Below are 17,173 nucleotides of genomic sequence, written 5' to 3' on the forward strand. Positions count from 1 at the left end.
TCTGGTTATGCATAAATTATTTTGTTATATGCACGTATTTTTTTCTAGGGTAATGCTTTAAAAACAAATAATGAAATAATTTTAAAAATTACAAATGCAAATGTGCAACTGATAAAACGTCAGAAATGATTCCTAATGCAAAACTGGAAACAAAGCTAAGCTGTTATTTGGAATGTTGACGGTGGTGGGTGGCAAACATTCACTGCCGAAAATATAACTTGCAAAATATAGCAAAAAATTAGAATAATAATGGCTGGGACATTTAGATCCATTTCTGAACATGAAGAAAATGACACAGTGCCTAATAGTCAGTAATGATGTGCTGTATGGGCAGTTTATTTTGAGAAATTACTAGTTGCATTAGTGTCATGAATGATCATTTTACATTAGGCCTAGAGAAAGAGTAAAGGACAGTCTCTGCATTGTTAATTATGTTAGTTATAATGCTTCAAAAAAGGAATAAAATGTTGCTGATGAATGATGACAAGGTGCATTAACATAAATTTCTTAAGTCAAGGGTCTGCATTTTTCTTATCAGTCCAGCTGAATCCTTAATGAGGCACTAAACAGGCTTTTAGAGTTCAAGGAAATGGACATTGTAAAGTAACTGGATTATAAGTTGAATATAAATCAGAAATGCATTGTTTGTACGAGCACCTCTGCAAAACTGCACGGAGCCCAAATCCTTATGGTTGTGTGTTCAGCTTCTGCTGTTGGGTTGACACCCTCCTGGCACAAAACATTTTTATTCATGATGTCTCCTCAGAAGGAGCCGAGAGAGGCGGAAGCTAACCAAATGCAGCAACCATACAGAGAAGGCTGACAAGTCTGAAAATAGCCCTGATCGACCCAAAGTGGCACACCACTTCCTTCTGGCCCAGACAAGGTCCTCAGATTGTCTATGCAAGCCAGTGTTTGTCTCTGTCCTCCTATATCATGTCTGTCCCCCAGCTGCTAATCTGACCTCCTCACGTCACAGGTGGTGACAGCGCACTCAGAAGGGTCATTTGTAGACTCCTGAGCCCCCTGAGCTGGAAACTAAACAATTTCAGAGCAATTTTGTTTGAACCTAATAAAAAATGCCAAACCCATAAATTCTCTTGGGGATTTCAACTGGGCATTCATATGGAATTAAATTATTCATGTAGCAGATCCAGTAATGTTTAGTGCTCTGCCTTCTGTGGGTTAAATTGTGCCAACAAATAAGAAGCTGTGTGTCTACAGATAAAGCCATTTTTTGGGCTGTGGCTCTGCGAACTAGTGCATCAGGTCTTTTGTTGTTGTGCTATGAATTCCCTGTGCCTGACCAAGTGCTTAGCACATCATGATGCCTTCAAGTTGTTCAAGTTGTCCTACCATTGTAGATACTCAGCACTGTCATGGAAACATGAATGCGCTTCACTGGTATCCATCACTGCAGCTGTGTCACTTAAACGTTCCTTCATCTTTGGGTGCATTTGTTACACGCCAAGACATTTTATACAAATATTTGTACCAAAAATGTGGATACACTTTCACTGTGACATCCACAGGGGCTGAGAACAGTAGGAAAGTTTCAGATAAACCTTCAGTGATTTCTACGCTAGCTTTACCAGGTGTCCCATGATTTCACATCTGTCAGGCCTTTGATAAACACTTGCCATACATCTCAGCGTACTTTATCCTTTTAAACTTTTTTTTTTGTCTATTCTTTTATTTTTTTCTTTAAACCATTTGAATGTGTCTTTTGGGGAGTTTTTCTTGAACTTTTTGCATGCAGTGCTGGTAGAAAGTATTCACCCTGGGATATTTCAGCAGTCTTGTTGAAAATCTCAATGAGGAGATGTTTCTATACAGATTTTTGTAACTCTTTTAAAAAAAAAAAAAAAGAAAAAAATAAAAATCAGTCCATCATCAATAGCAAATGTTTTCTACTTTATTTTCCATTTTGTAATTACTTTGTCTTTTTCAGTAATTGTCTTTGTCTTGTTTTATTTCAGCTACTAGTGTTATATTCATAATCCTCACACTGTCTTGGTTTTCTACATATTATGGCTATCTGCATTTATCTACATTCAGTCATTGGCTTTAGCTGTTTGTTTGATAAATGTGAACTGTAACGTGTCTTATGGATTGTATAAAGGCCTATAATGCCCTTTACTTACTGTACATGCACACCTATGAAGGCATTTAGCTGAAACACATCAGGGTTTTGTGCAAATTGATCTGTTTCACAGTTTTGTCCCAACCATTTTTTTCTAATGGATTGAAGATGGGATTCTACCACCCAAGCTTGTTATTTCAAGCTTACTATTTCATTGTCAGGGGGCGTGGTGGCACAGTGGTGCAGTGGGTTGGACCGGGTCCTGCTCTCCGGTGGGTCTCGGGTTCGAGTCCTGCTTGGGGTGCCTTGCGACGGACTGGCATCCCGTCCTGGGTGTGTCCCCTCCCCCTCTGGCCTTATTCTCTGTGTTGCTGGGTAGGCTCCGGTTCCCTGCGACCCTGTATGGGGCAAGAGGTTCAGAAAGTGTGTATTTCACTTTTTTACCTTGTCGATATTCTTTCTGAAAGCTTTTTTAAAACCTGTCCTTTGAATTTGAATGATGCTATCTACACAGCCAAGTCAACAGAATGGGAAAAAGTTATTCTCCTAGTGCATGTTTGCATGCAATAAGACAAGATAAGAATAAAATAAATAAATACATACAGTAAATAAAAGACTGAAATTTAAGTTTTGGTTATACTAGAACAATTTGTAGGCTAAACCAGTGCAACGATTCAATGTACTTGAAACATTTCCTGCTTTGAAGGGCTAATAGGCCTTTAAGTGATATTATGGAGGTGGGCAGCTATAGGTAAAAATAACCCCCAGAAGCACATCTTTGCACATTGTAACTATACAGTGTGTTGACTAAAGGAGTTAACATGAGGGCATTCATAAAGGAAGTTACCGAGAAACCAGAGGCATTGCTTCACAGCAATGTGTTCTTCAAGTTTTCTCTTAGCTAAGTCTATAATGTATTTTTACTCTCTTTAATATTTTTTTTATATAATTATTTTAATTTTATGGGGGGGCGTGGTGGCGCAGTGGGTTGGACTGGGTCCTCCTCCCTGGAGGGTCTGGGGTTCGAGTCCCGCTTGGGGTGCCTTGTGCGGACTGGCGTCCCGTCCTGGGTGTGTCCCTCCCCCCTCCAGCCTTATGCCCTGAGTTGCCGGGTAGGCTCCGGTTCCCCGCGACCCTGTATGGGACGAGCGGTTCAGAAGATGTGTGTGTGTGTGTGTGTGTGTGTGTGTGTGTGTGTGTGTGTATTTTAATTTTCAATCGCCATCTTATTTAATTTTATGTCTTTTTTGAACACATTTAATACAGAGATGTTTCAACCAGTGAGCCAGGGCTAGAGCTGAATACTTCTGGTGTGTAGAGTTCTACAGATAAAAGAAAAGAAAATGTGTGTGTATAAATTGTAATTAAATAACTTCACAAATCTGGCTGGTTTGGAAGTATATACAGACCCCTCTAAAGAAATTAAATGGATGGTAATTAAAAAAGCGAGACTGTAAGAAATGTAGCAAAAGGTTGTGACAAAACAAAACTAGGCTAGAATATCTAAATTCTCCGTGCAATATGTACCAAAAACCAAATATTACACATCACTCGGGTAGTACTGTCATTAGTGTGAAAACTTTTCAGCATTAGTGTGAAAGAGGATTATTTGTGGCATGAGACAGGTCGACACTGGTGATAATTGTAGGGGCTACAGCCGTTGCCTTACAGTTGAAGGGCCTGGATTTCAATCTCTGTTCCTTTTGTAACACCCTTGAGCAAAGTACTTACCTGGAAACTGCAAAAATTACCCAGCTATAAAAATGAGAAAATAATTGTAAGTAGATTAGTATACAAGTTGTAAATTGCTGTGGACAAAGAGGATGGGGTTGCTCTTTAGGAAAGTAAATAAAGTGGTCCAAGAAAAATTCAGGCACATATTCAAGAAAAACCTTGGAAAAAAAAAAAAAAAAAACATCAGTCAAGGTCTTGAATAATGAATTTATGATATGACTTTAGCATTTTTTTTCCATCTGCCATTTTGATTATGCTTGACCGAGATTCAGTTTAGCTGGAAAATGGGTGTCCTTGGCATGATCAAAATGTACAAAGCTGATAGATTCACAGTTGCCAAGTTTTAAATATTTTATTTTTGAGGCCCTAGTTAATATAGTCTAGTTGTATCATAAATATCTTAAATTAGTGAGTATGGTGTGCAAAATTGAGAAGCTTAATATAATTTAAATGCATCTATACTGCAGGAATCAAACTGAAACAAAATGAAGGGGTTAAATATTTCTTATAGCTGCTGTATCGGTATCATATTAGCTATATGTGCTATGCATTATCACTTTAGGTTCCACTAGCACACAGAACATGTCAGCAGTATGAAAGGAGTTACCAGGACAACCTTTGTCATCATGAAGAAAAATGACAGTGGCAAAGCACCACACGTCTTGTTGCAGTATTGAAAGAAAATTCTGTTTCTCCTTTTTTTTTACCTACTACTAGTACCTCAACTTTAGCTTGGCTGTTAGGTTCACGAGCTTGCAGAACATGTCTGCATTATGAGAGAAGTTACTGGGACAACTTCTTTTTCCATCATGAAGACAGATGAGTGGCAAGCCACCACACCTCTTGTTCCAGTATCGAAAAATAAATTCACTGTCTCTACAAGCTAGTATCTATATTTACATTTACATATATTCATTTAGCAGACGCTTTTCTCCAAAGCGACGTGCATCTCAGAAAATACAATGTGTGCATTACATTAGGAGAAAGAGAGACATAGTTGCAGATGTGTGATTCTTAAGTACAATTAGTTTCTTTCCAGCATATGCACAAATGTTGATCACACGAGCAGCTGCATAAAACTTTCAGAACCTTAGAAGCTAAGTATCCTTAACGTACTTTCAATACCTTAGCTTTAGTTTGTCTTAGCTCAAAAACATACAGAACAAAGTCTTTTCCACTTAATCAACTGTCTTGATGTACAAAATCCGACCACCTTGAACATATACTTACAGCAACCTTCAAAGCAACAGTTTGTGGCCTCGTGGAGCTGGGAGCCCATGGCAGACAGAGGTAGCCAACGAGCCATGGACAATGTGAGCTGAGAGAGGAAACAGCCATTTCACCTATTCAGCCTTTGTAGTGAAATCCTTTCTTCCTCTTCCAGAGGGAAATTTCATTCAACTCAACTGTATCGGCCTTTGTTCGGCTTTCAGGCAGCCTGTCACCGCTTGAACATGAAAATGGTTTCAGAAAACCCATGTCTTCTTTTTCCACCCGTACGTTTTATTTGTTACGGACCATAGAGGCAGAATGTCTCCTTCTTAATTAACTTCCTTTCTGGCTCCTAGAAGACAGCAGGCAGTTCAGCAGACATTTTAATTCACCGTGTTGACTGAATGACTGAAATAAGTTATGAACTCTGTTGAGTTTTGGTATGGTTTAAGCAATGCTGAATAATTTTTTCCCAGGCAGATGGAAGGTTGGCAGATGAGTCAGTGTCTTCTGTTTGTGCCATGTTTGGATTCATATCCACCTGAGCACCTCTCTTTCATCCACTCTTTTTCTTTCTTCATCTTCCTTTCTCCCTTCTGATCCTCTATGATCAGGTTCAGGAAAATGACTGTAGAATCCGTTAACCGTTTTTGGTGTCAGGTTCATTCTGTGGGGTCTCTGAAAGAAGGGTTAGCTGTATAACTATCTAAGAGCAATTGAACTGGAATAGGAACCAAAGAGGCTGCAGACACGCTTGTTTTTACATTTCATTCCGTTAACGGAGGGCACAATATGAATACATGCAATCATACAGCACATAGACAAACAGAGCTGTAATACATCTGGGCCACGGACACTGTATAACACATTTTTTCCAGTCATTTAATGGTATGATGAGTTCCCAAGGCCCTATGATGGATTTGTACTTGCAAACTGAAGAACATTAACCACAGTTTTAATGGTTGTGAGGTTGTGGTGCCTGTATGGGCAGAAGAAGGTGAAGGACAGATGTGACTCAAACAAATTCAGGCCCATATTAATGAAATGTGAAAATAAAAAGCTGGGGAAACAGGTCCTATTTCGACATAACATTTAAAAGCGCAATCCAAGAACAGTCCATAAATAAACACTTAATAAGCAGAGCTTTCTTCTGACTAATGTTATTTACACAGTTTATAGACAACATGCCTGATATACCGGTTTTAGCTGCCATTTAACCAGGGGTAGCTGAGCTATATTATTTGGAAGAATTAGCACATAATGGGCACTGGGGAGCTGTCCATCAGGCTCATCCCTTTCTAATGCTATGGATTTACTCCTGATAGCTCATAGCTGTTACTTCCTTAATGTAACATAGATGCTGTAAGTCACCTTGATGGATGGTTTCAGTGAAATGAAATAAATAAGAAATAATAATAGTGAAAGGAAATTTCAGAACTGCCTCAATGTGTGGAAATTACACCAGAATATCTCAGAAGGTTCCACACTGAGAGAAAGGCAGAAGGGTAGAGTGCTGGGAGGTCATTAGCAGGTCCATGCTGCTGCAGTATGTGCATGAGGTCAAAGCTGATAGAGGGGATACGGCAGTTGAGCTGTCACCAGTGAGATGTGCACAGCAGGGCCTCCGGTTCAGCAGGGAGGCAAAGGGTATGAGCTAACAAGGGAGAGGCAGAGGGAAGCCAAGGCCTCGAGGAAGCTGAGGATTAGACAGACTGGGCTGTCCTTGGTTTCGCATAGACTCAAGATGAGGTACAGAAGTGACAGAGGTACAGCACACAGTGAGCCTGGAGAAGAGATAAGGCTTGACTAGTGCTGTTGTCTGCACCAGATGAAATGCAGTTACAGCAAAAGCCTGTTTGTGCTAGGAATGCCCAGGAGCCACTGGGACTTATCTTTTCTTATTTATGTGTGTGGTTCAAACACAGGAAGTGTCTGATGCCCGGCTTCCTCTGTTGTTTAATCTCAAACTCGTTTGCCATGGGCCGTTGTTTAAATGTACTCCAAATTTTATTTTGTGAATTTCACCCGTAGAAAAGACATGCCTTTAAAATTGGTTTATTGCATGGCTATATCTCCACCCCCACTGACATTTTGTCATTACAATAGTTGGAAAGTGAGAAAGATTGCAGTTTTATTATTTTTTTCTACTTCTTTTAAATTCATGTCAGTTCTCATAGAATAGAAAAAAAAAGAATCTGGGCGTTTACACTTATTCTGTTTTTATTAACTGATCTATTATGCCAACCATGTGTTGATCCATCTGACAAGACTCTAGACACCAATTGAGAATCCAAATTGGTTTTTGGTTGACTGCACAATCATTACCACTTATGAAAACGTTCTATAGCTGAGAGGTGCCCCACTGATGAATTGTAAATATTAAGTAAGTCATCCTGAAAGTATGAATCTTAGACTTCTCATAAAAGTGTTGAAATGGCCACAATGGGCGAAGAAACTTGATTGAGATACTACACCCATTTAATTGTCTGTTAATGCAAATCTCTGAATATGATGTCAACCATCAAGATGATATGAACATTTCAAAGACCACTGTAACGTGGTTGAATGCAAAGGTCGCAGACAAACTTATCAAATATGGTTTAAATTTTTTTGTTTGTGCTTTAGGGGGGTGTGGTGGCGCAGTGGGTTGGACCACGGTCCTGCTCTCCGGTAGGTCTGGGGTTCAAGTCCCGCTTGGGGTGCCTTGCGACGGACTGGCGTCCCGTCCTGGGTGTGTCCCCTCCCCCTCCGGCCTTACGCCCTGTGTTGCCGGGTTAGGCTCCGGTTCCCCGTGACCCCGTAAGGGACAAGCGGTTCTGAAAATGTGTTTGTGCTTTAATGTTTCTGTACAATGTTTTTTTTTGTAGTGTTTATGTATGTTTGTATATATGTATTTTATTTATTAACTTGACTTCTCAAGCATTTAGAAAAAGTCCCAAAAATGCACTGATGGCTTTAGACTAAAGAATGTATTTTCAACACATTGATCTGCGGTAATAATACAGTTTTTTTCACACCAGTGAGAACCACAAAGTCACTGTCTGGAGAAGGATAACTGCTTCACTCTGCCTTAAAAGAAAATGATGATTGCTGTATAGCTCTGCTCAGAAGTCTACAACATTTTGTATGAAATTAAAGATTAAAGGAAGTCCTTGTCTCCTTTGGACTGAAAAAATATTAAATCAGAGCTTTGATCTCTACAGTGACAAAAGATATCAAGATCCTGCTAAATAAGTGAGATGGTACAGAACAAACTAGGTATAGCCATGTAACACAGGCCTTTTCTAAGAAACTTTTCTCAGTTCTTCCTCCAGCAATTCGATAAAAAGACTGGTGTCTGGATACTTCAAATATTACGTTATTTAAAATAATTTTATTTATGTGTTCACATTAAATATTCATATGTATTGAAAGTAATATATTTGGTGTACAGCTTTTCAATAACAACATCCATTGCGCCAAAGACTATTGTAAGAAGAGAAGCACCAACAAATGGTTAGTTATGGCACCTGCACAGCTGTGATGAATCTATTTATACCCACTACCTCCATAATCAGTTGCCAAAGAGATGCTGTAATGTGAGATAATGTATTTTATTGTATGTGCTCTATTAATTACATGTTACAGTACATTTACTTGTATGGGATACATTTCTGTAAGTATAGTTCGTACACTTAGCACCTCACTTGTGTAAGTTTGCTTGCTTATTTATTTATCTTATTTTACATTTACAGGCTTGATGTATGTACGTATGTTTCTTTACGATATGTATGAATGTACATGTATGTATGTTGTACATCATATGCTGCTGGAGCTAAGTGTTTCTCTCAGGGGTGAATAAAATTTCATTCATTTGTTCAAGAAAACAAACAATTTCATGCATACTGTGCAGAAGTCTTAGGCACTTAAATGTTTCACAAAAATATTTCTTTTAGAAGGTCATTTAATGTCTTCTGAATTAGTATCAATGGGAAAAAGCATATTTAAGATTTCCAAGCATTCCTTTTGTAAAACGTTACAGCATTTCAGTAAGGGTTTTGTATGTCGTTAATGAAATAAAGCACACACACACAATGTCTGAGACCGCTTTTCCTGAGCAAGGTCGTGGCGAACCAGAGCCTAACCCAGCACCCTAATCCAGCGCAAAGCTGGAGGGGGAGGGAACACACCCAGGATGGGACGCCAGTCCATTGCAAGGCACCCCAAGCAAGACTCGACCCCCAGGTGCCCCCAGAGAGCGGAACTCAGCCAAGCCCACCACTAACCCGCTTGGAACAAGCGTTTGTTGATGATGGATGGTTACTAAGCTTTGTAGGAAGTTTATTAATTAAGAGCATTTCTTTTGGAACCATTCTGACTTTACAGCTTTTTTCCCCAACCATGTGCCTAAAACTTTTGCACAGTACTGTACATAAAGTATATAATCTGCTTGCCAGTTGTAAAGGAATCTATCATTCTTTAGAATGTATAAGTGTTAGTATAGTTGTTACTTAAAGCACGGGCACCATCAGTTTTGTGGTTCTTACGTACAGACAAAGCATTTTGGGTTGTTTTACAAACAGAATAAGAGTATTATATTGTGCTGAAAAAGTTCACAAACTGAAAATTCAATATACAGTACACTAAAGAAAACATCACACAAATTTGTTTTGGACATTTCCAACGAGGCTGATCACAATTTCTTTTGCCATGTGCATTTTAGTAGACAAATGGATCAGTTAGGAGTCCTAGCTTTGTAGGTCTTTGTCTCCATTTGTATTTCAGTGATTCATTATTAACAACAACATTAACTGCATCAAACATTATTTTCAATTTGAGTAGTATGACAATGTCATTAGGCAGTGGTAAGAGGTATGCATATCATCATAGACGGATTGAAGTGTTAAAGCACAACTTCTTCTTCAACCAGGGATGGAAAACATATGGACAAAGCTGCTTTATTGAAAATTATTGAAAACTTATAAATGGTTACAAATAATAATTTATATTCATGGCCTTTTTTGTTTTCAGTGTTTCACATGAAGCACTAAAGTTAGTAACAATATTAAAAGGGTTTTGAAGATGAGTTGCAGAGAGATACAATACCTCTGTGAAGTGTGTAAACAGTGAGAAATCAAAGTGATTTTATGGTCAGTTATCTGCTACGTGAAAACGGCTGAGACAAAGTCAGCCCTCCCACAAGTTGCACGAGGTGGCGGTGTGCTCACAGAGAGCTGGACGTGCAGCTTTCTGGCAGGTAATCCTGTACTGCTAGGTGGTAGGACTTGGTGTTAATGTGCCAGCACTCATCAAGTATCTCTGGGTCCCAGAACTTATTCAAGTCAAAATGTTCTCTCATTGAGAAGTTAGTAGCCCAGTGGTAGACTCCCCAAGCCACTGTGGTACAACGCAAACACATTGTCTAAAACCGCTTGTCCCAAGCAGGGACGCGGGAAGCCAGAGCCCAACCAGAGCCCAACACAGGTCACAAGGCTGGAGGGGGAGGGGACACACCCAGGATGGGACACCAGTCCATCACAAGGCACCCCAAGCAGGGACTTGAACCCCAGACCCAACCAGAGAGCAGGACCCAGTCAAACCCGCTGCACCACCGCACGCCCCTGGCAGAATACAGTAGAAGCATAAAAACTAGTTTGTTAGAGTTGCGTCATTTGTTTGACATCTGCTTGCATGAAGTTCAGTAAAATGTTCCATTATAATTTTTTTTTTTCTTTCAAAAATAAAAAACAAACATAAGAAAGCTGAAGCTGTCATGAGGACAGGAGCAGTTAAAATCTCATTCTACCTCATCCATCCTATCCATTGTTGCTAAGCATGTCTGCAGATGCATATCTATCTATCTATCTATCTATCTATCTATCTATCTATCGTGTGAAAGAATGCTGCCATACATTTCATGGTCTCAAATGTTTTCTAGACCTTTATCACACTCCATATAAATAATCAAGAAAAATAGCAATTTTGTACCAAAAACATACATTTAGTTTTAAATTTCAATGGTTAAAATATACCTGGCAAAGTTTTGAAGGGGCAGAATTGGAAACCTTCAGACTAAAGTGAAACTTAGATTGGTAAAACACAAATTAGATGAGTTATACTCCAGGCTGTTAACTACAGATTTTTACATGAAAGGATCTAAATGTTTCTCTTATGCTGGATCAGCAGTCGTCAGCCTCAAAACTTTTCCAGGGTAACCAGATACAAGGGTGCAAATTAATCCCTTTAAAAGGATTTATTTATTTGTTTTTTATTTTTTATTTATTTTTGCTTAAAAAAAATCTAGTTAGCCGAAAGACAGTTCCTACAGCTCATGTATGCAAACCAAGGCTGAGAATCTGATACCACATTGCTTCAGAATCACTGTAAAGTTAAGATTTTTTTATCAATTCAGTCCTGAAATAATGTATTATGGTGCAAAAGTCTGTATAATGAATGCATTTAATCCACAAAAAAATGAGACACCGCACAACAACAAATTAACCTTTTCAAATTTTCTTTAAAAAATAAAAAAAATTTTTTAAAAAAAGTAAATGTCCATAGTCCTAGGGCATCAAAATTATACCTTCTTGTACAATCATGGGGAAAAAGTCAGTTTTACTATTAATTGTCCAATATGACAAAAGTTGCTCTGCCTTTTTTATAATTTTTATCTGATTGCTGAGGAACACAAAATGTGTGTGTATAATATATTCTGTTTGCACTTAATTCCTCTGTCCAGGTGTGTGCAGTATTTGGGAACTGAATCTTTGGCGACTACCATGATGGTTCCAGGAAGCATGTGTTTTAGATTTGCATAAAGATTTTCCTTCAAGAATGTATACTTGGTTGAAAGAGGATGTAAATGTAATACTCACATTACCCTCAAAGCTGTTCTGATCTGCACGGCATCTATTGCTCAGTTCAGTAAAATGTTTCCATATTAAGCCTCAATGAACATGCTGAAGATGATTTCTTCCTTTCTTGTTCTTGTAGATAATTGTGAGAGCCCGTTGGCGTCCACGCTGCCTGCGACATCCTTTGAGAGCTCCTCACAGTCGTCCGACAGCCACTCCCCACGTTTTGCCAGGCTTAACAGAAGAGACGGTCAGTGCGGCATCAGACAGTCAATCAGTCTTTCAGTATCTTTGAGTTTCTTGTTTTGATGCCTAAAAAATGGTAGTGAAGTGAGAAGACATTGTATTCTGTGAGTGAACGCAAATGTTATCTTGAACTTGTCAGGACATTATTTATAAAGAACTTGTGCCATAAGGTTTTGTTTCCTTTCAGCTATAATATATCTTAGCTTTGTTAACACTGGGGTTAGGAATTGAAAAAGAGAAGTATTGATGTGAAGGGTTTGTGAGGGTGTTTCTCATGGGCTCCAGGATGATGAGAAGGCTCATGTGAAGTTGAATGACAATGATGTTCTCATCGCAGACCCAACACCCCAGTGATGGCACAGTCATGCTTATTTGAATGTGATGAAGATTTTATGGGAGAAAAAAAAAAAAAAATATATATATATATATATATATATATATATATATAATATATTTTGTTATTCAATAAGACAGTGACTTGGTCATCGTTTGTTTGGCTTACCTGTTTCTTGCTTGCCCCTGAAGCTTAATCAAATCTCCAAGGTCAGGGTTTGCATATTCATTGGAAATGCAAATGAATTTGACTTAATCTACATAATCCGACCTGTTGAGGGTGATAGCAGCCGGGGGCGGCATGTCTCTGCACAATGAACTAAACGGCGAGTTATTTTTAGCAGCGCTGAGCCCCCCACTGTTGGGGCCGGTAACAAGCAGAGCCTGCCCCATACCCCAGGGGAGCTTGTAAATGATGCTTCCGTTTACGGTGGAGCCCCGGCTTTGGTATTCAGCCCTCGTTCGCTTCCATTGCAGTGCCCTAGCCCTACGGCAGCCGAATAATGAAGCTCTCTGCCAGTGTTACCCAGGTCCTTCAGCTTGAAGGCTGGCTGGCATTTGTCAGGGAACCTGTTGATGTTATGGCAGAGCCTTGAGGTCGATTTTTTTCTTTACATTCTGTCTAATGCGGCAGGTTGTTCTCGCTCAAAAATAAGGTCGTGTCCACCATTGACAGATACACCAAAACACTAAGGCATTTTATTTTGGAAAAAAAATGCTGTTTCTCCTAGGACGAAGTTGGTTCTTTAGGCAGTTGGATTATAGGGTATAAGGATTACACATATCACATTATATAGGTGTTCCTTAGTATATAGCTGTTCCTTGCGCTCATTACAAAAAATAAAAAAAAAACAATGTAGCCATTGCTTAAATCTGACATGCTTTCCTGCTGTTTTCATGTGCATGATTGGCTTGGGCAGGAATGTGACTGAAACTTTGCTTTACTATACAGTTTTATGAATAAATGCACATAAGAGCTTAGTTATTAATCGTTTTAATCCTAATTCATTTTTCAATATATATTGTCCGAAAATATAGAACAAATAGCTATCAATGCTGCGTGTGAACTTGCCGAAGCAATACTTTCATTTCTGTCTTGTACATATGTCAATCCAAGCTCTATAATAGGCTTTATCATGACTTGTCTGCACTACGATAAGACTCAAAGAGTTTTTCTTGTTTGCTGGTCATTCGTCAGCTGTATTTTTGCAGATTACATGCACAGCTGCTGGCTTTTAAAATGGTTTGATAAAGAAATGTCTCATTCCAGTTACCACACATGCTTACAGAACAAACCAGTTGTTCGTGTATAAACTGTGATGTCCATTCTACCATCACAAGGCATGTAACTATCATTCTAGCACAAGCTATATACCAAAAAAGAAACAAAAAACATGTTGAACAAGCTAGTTTCGTTGCAAATTCTGAATTATCAAGTCATGTTCCAGCTTGCAAGCTGGTTGAGGAGATAAGCAGTATCCAAAGAGGATGCCAAAGAAAATCTTTCATCATGTTAAATCTCACCCTGTATTCATGCTAAAACCCATCATGTTCAAGAGAAACCTAGTTGCTCTGTGCTGTCTTTGCTGCACCGAGGACATAAAAATACAGAAAGAACTTGACAGAAAACTGCTCATTAATCCATCCAGTGATCCATTGGCAACAACCGCTTGTCCCAAGCAGGGTCACGGCGAGCCGGAGCCTTACCCAGCAACACAGGGTGCAAGGCTGAAGGGAGAGGGGACACACCCAGGATGAGACAAGGCACCCCAAGCAGGGCTCAAACCCCAGACCCGCTACACAGTGGACACCAGCTGTGGCTCATTAATGTAAACTGCAAATATGAAATATTTTGTACATTATATAAACACCCGGGGGGGGTGACACAGCGGGTTTGGCCAGGTCCTGCTCTCTGGGGGGTCTGGGGTTCAAGTCCTGCTTGGGGTGCCTTACGTTGAACTGGCCGGGGTGTGTCCCCTCCCCCTCCAGCCTTGCGCCCTGTGTTGCCGGGTTCGGCTCCGGTTCGCCGTGACTCTGCTTGGGACAAGTGGTTTCAGCAAGGGTGTGTATGTATAAATACCTCGGGAACCTAATAAAAATGGAGGAAAAGACACAAAATACACATTTTAATTAACCTGAAAACAGAGGTGGACCATAACTGTGATTAAACTTCAATAGGTTGCGACTCAAAATCCAAGATGCACACAGTAACTTTGAGAAACGTCCTCAGCTACATAAGCATATTCTCTAAATATCCAGATATGTGTGTGAGTGAAATACACACTGCATAAATTTGCACATAAATGTCTAAATAAAGATATGTGTCACTTTTGAAAGAAAAAGGTTTCTATAGTGCAAATGTGCATTTACATATTTAGCAAACACTTTTCACCAAAGTGACTTCCATTGAGCTCTATGTAGTGTTATCAGCCCACACACCTATTCACCAACATGACTTACACTGCTAGATACTCTACTTACACTGGGTCACTCATCCATACATCAGTGGAACACACTCTCTCTGTCACTCACACGCTACGGGGGAACCTGAATAGCATGTCTTTGGACTGTGGAAGGAAACCAGAGCACCCAGAGGAAACCCATGCAGATACAAGGAGAACATGCAAACTCCACACAGACTGAGCGGGGATCGAACCCATGTTGTCTTGCACTACCCAGGCGCTGTGAGATAGCAGCGCTACCCGCTGTGCCGCCATGCCACTAAATGTAAAATGGTAATACATGTACACTAAGTGAAGAGAATAAATTTTATTTAATATTTGGCAAAAGCAGATGTTTGCTCACAGCGGTACTCAACATGGATGTTTTGTAATGTCTGTTCTTCCGTGTTCCCCCTGTGATGTAGGTAGGAATCCATGCTGTACACAGTAATGTATTAGTGTTTATGGAGTCTGCTAAGACCTTTACACTCTGAAATTTATTCATCATGAGACCTCTGCTTGATTTGCTTCATGTTGTTTTCTTCCTGTCCACAGGCGGGGGAGGGTGGGCCCCCCGGTGGTCGGACAGGAGTCGGTGGCTGCAGGTGGACCTACGGGACAGAGTGGAGGTGACAGGAATCGCCACGCAGGGGCGCTATGGCAGCTCCGACTGGGTGACAAGCTACATGCTGCTGTTCAGCGACATGGGCCAGGCATGGAAGCAGTACAGGCAGGACGATGGAGTTGGGGTGAGGCCCTGTTTATCCAGCACCCCTCACTTACTAACCCTTTCTCCGCCAACCAGCATGTTCTGAGTCTGTGTGGAACCATAGCATGTTTTGTAGTTCATTACAGTTAGGAACTGATTTCCTCTAAAGGGACTTACAGGTTGACTGCATACAGAAACAACATAAATAAATGAGACATGCACGAATGAATAATGGATGATTTTTGGGGAACAAACATGCTGCGGCCTATAGCATTTCGAAGGATACATGAGGCAGTGTGTGTAAAAAAATGCATATGGGTCAGAAATATTGTGATAATTGAGGTTACGTCATGAATGTATTGCTTCTGACTAAAGTATGTTCTTAAACTGCGTATAAAGGGTTTAGTTATTCATTGAAAGACACAGCTGATTAAAAATGTTGGAAGCTAGGAAGGTTTGACTGTAAAAAAAAAGCAAAGAAGGATTTATTGATTTATTTATTTATATATTTATAGTTCATTTGAAGTCTCATAACCACATGTCATGTTTACAGGGCAAATATCTAGGACTTCTCACAGGTGCTGTATCATTCTGCTTTTGAGGTTGCTGGAAAAAAAAAAAAAAAAAAAAACACTGGTGGGACGCAGACACACAAATCCCTTAACAGCAATAATGTCATTATATTAAATGAACTGACTTAAATGATCACTGTTCGTTGTTCAGCAGAGTGGGGCTTTCTCTGTGTATCTGTCATTTTCTATTTGTGCACAAAGATCAAAACCAGTGGATTTTTAGAAAGTCTAGATGGACTGTTTGCACGCGCTGTTGTAAGATGGGTTGCTTAGTGCACACACACCATCTTTGGCTTGCTGCCTGCTGCAGAGATTGTGCCAGTCTGTTGGTGTGAGACTGTTGGTCCCCGCTAATTAGGACACCATTAGCTGAGAATAAAGGTGGTGATGGGTTGGATGTGGCAGGTTATGACCTGGTGCCTTGGAAATGGGCAGATTTTGAGACATTAATTCTTTCTGCATAAATCTGTGTGGATAGGTTGTGTAGGCATGGTCTGAGGACTTCCTTCTCCAGTGTGAAACCTAATAGAGTCTGTGCTTAAATTTTGATTTGCAAAAACATGTGTAGTAGCATATGATATGTATTTCTCAGAATGTTTAAAAATCCAAAAAAGTTCCCATCATCACTACACGTCTACATATGAACCGTTTTTAACCGTATATATTTAGAAACAGCAGAGCACATGTCGAAGGCACCTGAACAAGACCTTTGCCAGTGTCTGGTTTAAATTGTAGGAGATTGGTGTAAAACATCAAAGGCTGACAGGACTCAGAGGAAGACACCAATTAGTCACCCGCAACATGGTCAGACCGCTGGGTGGAGACAGAGCACACCCCCGCCCCCAAACTGGACAGCGATGGCTTTTCATCTTCCACTCTTTCCTCAGTGCAGCAGAAGAGACCCAGATTCCATCTCACTGTAAGCCCTTTCACTGAGCACATGCAGCCCACTGAAACATCCCTTCGGTGTTTGCTAATTATAAAGTGCTGGCACATACATTTTTAGGCTG

At 40.0% G+C, this 17,173-nt stretch overlaps 1 protein-coding gene across 1 annotated transcript in view; it reads left to right on the forward strand.

The window, feature by feature from the left end:
• Positions 1-17,173, forward strand: part of LOC108924280 (contactin-associated protein-like 5) — a 96,417-nt gene that overhangs the window by 15,758 nt on the left and 63,486 nt on the right. Inside the window, exons 2-3 of the mRNA XM_018735549.2 lie at positions 12,002-12,112; positions 15,438-15,631. Coding sequence (XP_018591065.2) covers positions 12,002-12,112; positions 15,438-15,631 — 305 coding nt within the window. The remainder of the gene's footprint in view (positions 1-12,001; positions 12,113-15,437; positions 15,632-17,173) is intronic.

The sequence above is a fragment of the Scleropages formosus genome, chromosome 21 (genome assembly GCF_900964775.1).
Source record: "Scleropages formosus chromosome 21, fSclFor1.1, whole genome shotgun sequence".
Classification (NCBI taxonomy): Eukaryota; Metazoa; Chordata; class Actinopteri; order Osteoglossiformes; family Osteoglossidae; genus Scleropages; species Scleropages formosus.